A 3,616-nucleotide genomic window follows, 5' to 3' on the forward strand; every position below is an offset into this window, starting at 1 on the left:
GGCTGAAGAGGAAGGCCAGATCTGGGCTGCCGTGCTGGTGGGGAATGGCTGAGTGACGGGTGTGGAAATGGTGACCGGGTGTGTGCTACTGGCAGGTTTATCAGGGTTTGGTCTGTGTTTTTTGCCACCACGATTTACAGTCTTTGTGGGAGCAGCGCAGAAAAAATCTTCCCAGTCTACATCCTCCAGGAGGGAAACTCCCCATGGATCGGTGGTGGATCTGTTATGTGTTTTATGAGAACAATCAGATGACGGATGTGGAAAACAGTTAGTGGAACTCACCACCGGGAGTTGTTGAAAATAGTCCATATTATGGCGGCGTGTGCGCCGCTTTCTCCGGGAAGGGGAAGCGGCCGGGGTAAACAGCTGAGCCTCTGGCGCGGTAGCCTCCATGGAGCCGAGGTGGGAGGCGTAGCCGCGGTGCCTTGGCGAAGGTGGAGGTCCGGCGAATGAGGCGGCGGGTGTGTGAACGAGGAGCGGAGCGGCGAGAGAGGGAGCGGCCGAAACGCGGCATGAAACGTCCGCTCTCCGCGGCAAATGCTCCGGGGCAGGTGAGGCAGCAGGTGGGGGAACGCGGCGTCTCCGAGGCCCGCCCAGAGCCAGGCGAGTCCCCTCGAAGACGTGCTCTCTCTCCGCGAAGAGCCGCTGTTTTCCCCTGACCACCTCTGCCCAACGGGAAAGCGCTGCCACCTGCCGCTCTTAGAGGTCCGAGTCCGCTGGGTCCCAATCGTGTCTTCGTGGCACGGGTCGTGTCATTCTGTCAGGGGTCGCGGAGTGGAGGCGAGGAAGAAGGAACCCAAACGCAGGACTCGCAGGTAGGTGAAGCTGGGTGATTTATTGTCGATGGAGTGAACACACAGAACAGAGGAAGGACATGGGTGGCTGGCTGGACGACTGACTGAATGAATGAAGGACGGACTGACTGGCTGACCGAACACAGGCGGAAACAACAACATAACCTCAATGACACGACAAAGAACGAGTAGAAACAGAAGACTTAAATACACAGACTGATGAGGATGATAATGAGAGACCGGTGAGTACACAGCTGAACATAATCTGGCTAATGGCACGAGACGAGCTGACACAGGAACAAACAGGAAGTGAAACAGGCAGTGGCAAAATAAACTGAACACGAACAAAACTGAAAGCACTGGGTCGATGACCCAGGAACCCTGACAACACTTTATTTATTGAATGTTATATTAACAGTTTGACTTGACAGGACAACAAAAAACATCCCAAGCCCCCGTCCCTGAGAGACGTCGGGAGGGACATACATGAATAGTTAATAATTATAATAAATAATCAGGTCCTCAGTATATTTCTGCTTTCTTCCAAATACCCTCATTTGCCACCTGTTGAGCTGTTGACATTGTTCACATACAAACCCTGAAAATTGTATCATATCTCTGTGAGCCCACTCAAACATTTCATTGAATAAGAGTAGACAATGACACGTCTTTTCACCTTATAAGGATTAATCTTTTAGCTATTCACTGTATCAAAGGCAATGGCATCCAGCCTTTAATTTAAAAAATCTGTTTTTATTTGGCTTCTTAAACAAAAAACAGCCAACATAAAGACAGCTTTAAAAAACTAAACAATACTTAAAATGCCCCAAACCCCAAAACATGATCTCATGCTCTTATGAACAGGCATTTTAATGTGACAATTTTACTGTTACAATACAATCATACCTAATATATATATATATATATATATATATATATATATATATATATATATATATAAATAACAAATACTGCAGAAAAATAATCTGAACGCAACTGCAAAGGAAAATCATAATCATCAACACTGAAGCAGTTTAACAAAGAAAAAGTCAAAGATCAGATCGAGATTTAAGCCACAGAATCATGTTTATAGAAGTTTGAACGCACATGCTTTTGATTTTTACAATGATCACAGAAAAACAGGAAAACTGTGTCCACAATTTTATAGTAAACGGCATAGACAATAAACATGAAAAGAAAAAGTGTCTATAATGGTATAAAATACAACAAAATATATCAAGAATTAAGTTACAACATCAAATTGCCAATATTTCTGCCTATTTTAATTCGATTTTAGACTTTCTTATTCTATTCATTCAACTTTTGTTTCCTTTTTTTTTTAAACAGACTTCTGGATTTCTAAGCTTAGGTTAATATGAGTAACTAAATTACTGACTAATTGCTCTTTGTAAATAAGGCTTTTTACAAGGGCAAGGGTTGGTGTACTTAACGTTTTAGTCAGTTCCATCTTGGCAGATAAAGGAGCTGCAGAGGAGGCCTCCTCCCAGGAACAGAAGTGCTGTGGTGATCCAGCCAATGTAAAGCGAGGCTCCAAGCTCACTCTTCAAAGAGACATGAGGAAGAAAGTTGTTGTAATTATCCTGTATGGTGGTGATGGCGTTGGTGGTCCAGCAGACTGGTATTAGCACAAAGATGCCTGCAATGAGACAAACAACTCCAGAAGCCATAGCCATTTTACTCCTTTTCCTTTCGTCTGGCACAAAGTTCATGAATTTGCTTCCAGCAGCACCAAGCAGGATCCCAATGACACCACTGATAATGGCAATGACAATGAGCGCTCTAGCAACCTCCAGGTCTTGACTTATAGGCAAAAGTGTTTTCTCATACTCTTTGCACGCCAAAATCTGTGCACTGAAAGTACCACAGACTTTCCACAAACCTTCAGTGAACACCTGGGAACCAACAATGCTCGATTGCTCTAAGATTTTTGTGACTCTCCACTGTGGAAGAGCACAGATGACAATGGTCCCCACAAAGCTGACGATGGCCAAGGTCAAGCCTAGAAGGTGTCTTACACCAGCCGTCATAATGAAACGTTCTCTTTATCTCTTTATAGATAAAAGATGGTGTCTCCTCGAGAGATGTAGTCATTTATCTGTGAGGGATGATCTGAGCAGGAAGTGGGTTTTATGTGGGTTATTTATGCTCGGGGAAAAAGTTGACTGTGGCTTCCTCTCACTGGTGTAAATTTTTCATTTAAATACTGGCAGCAGGGCTCCATGCACTTTATTATAAAATGTATAATTATTTTGCCATTTGTTTGGCATGTGGTGACTTTTAGAGAAACGCAGGCAGAGATTATCATCATCTATCAGTGTTAAGTGATCAATATTTGGACTACCTCACCGACCACAGTTTGTGAGAACTCAGGGCTGTGTGTCGGATAGGGTCGTCTGCAGTACGGGGCCCCCACAGGGAACGGTTCTGGCTCCGTTCCTCTTCACCATCTACACTGCAGACTTCTCCCACAACTCCACCCAGTGCTTCCTGCAGAAGTTCTCTGATGACTCTGCAATTGTCGGCCTCATCACTGATGGGGACAACAAGGAGTACAGAGGACTGACTCAAGACTTTGTGGACTGGTGGCAGCTGAACTACCTCCAGATCAACGCCAGTAAAACCAAGGAGCTGGTGGTAGACTTCCGCAAGCACAAACATCCCCCACTGCAACCACTGAACATCCAAGGTATGGACATTGAGGCTGTGGACAGCTACAGGTACCTTGGTGTTCATCTGAACAACAGACTGGACTGGACTCATAACTCAGACGCCCTCTACAGGAATGGGTAGAGCAGGCTGTA

General features: G+C 45.2%; 1 protein-coding gene across 1 annotated transcript; it reads right to left on the minus strand.

Moving 5' to 3' along the window:
- Positions 1-1,790: 1,790 nt before the first annotated feature.
- On the minus strand, positions 1,791-2,941 carry LOC146510062 (claudin-4-like). Its single transcript, XM_085174570.1, has one exon. The coding sequence runs from the start codon at positions 2,840-2,842 to the stop codon at positions 2,249-2,251; it is 594 nt and encodes a 197-aa protein (XP_085030696.1). The 5' UTR covers positions 2,843-2,941; the 3' UTR covers positions 1,791-2,248.
- Between the last annotated feature and the right edge of the window lie 675 nt (positions 2,942-3,616).

The sequence above is a fragment of the Neolamprologus multifasciatus genome, chromosome 10 (assembly GCF_963576455.1).
Source record: "Neolamprologus multifasciatus chromosome 10, fNeoMul1.2, whole genome shotgun sequence".
NCBI lineage: Eukaryota > Metazoa > Chordata > Actinopteri > Cichliformes > Cichlidae > Neolamprologus > Neolamprologus multifasciatus.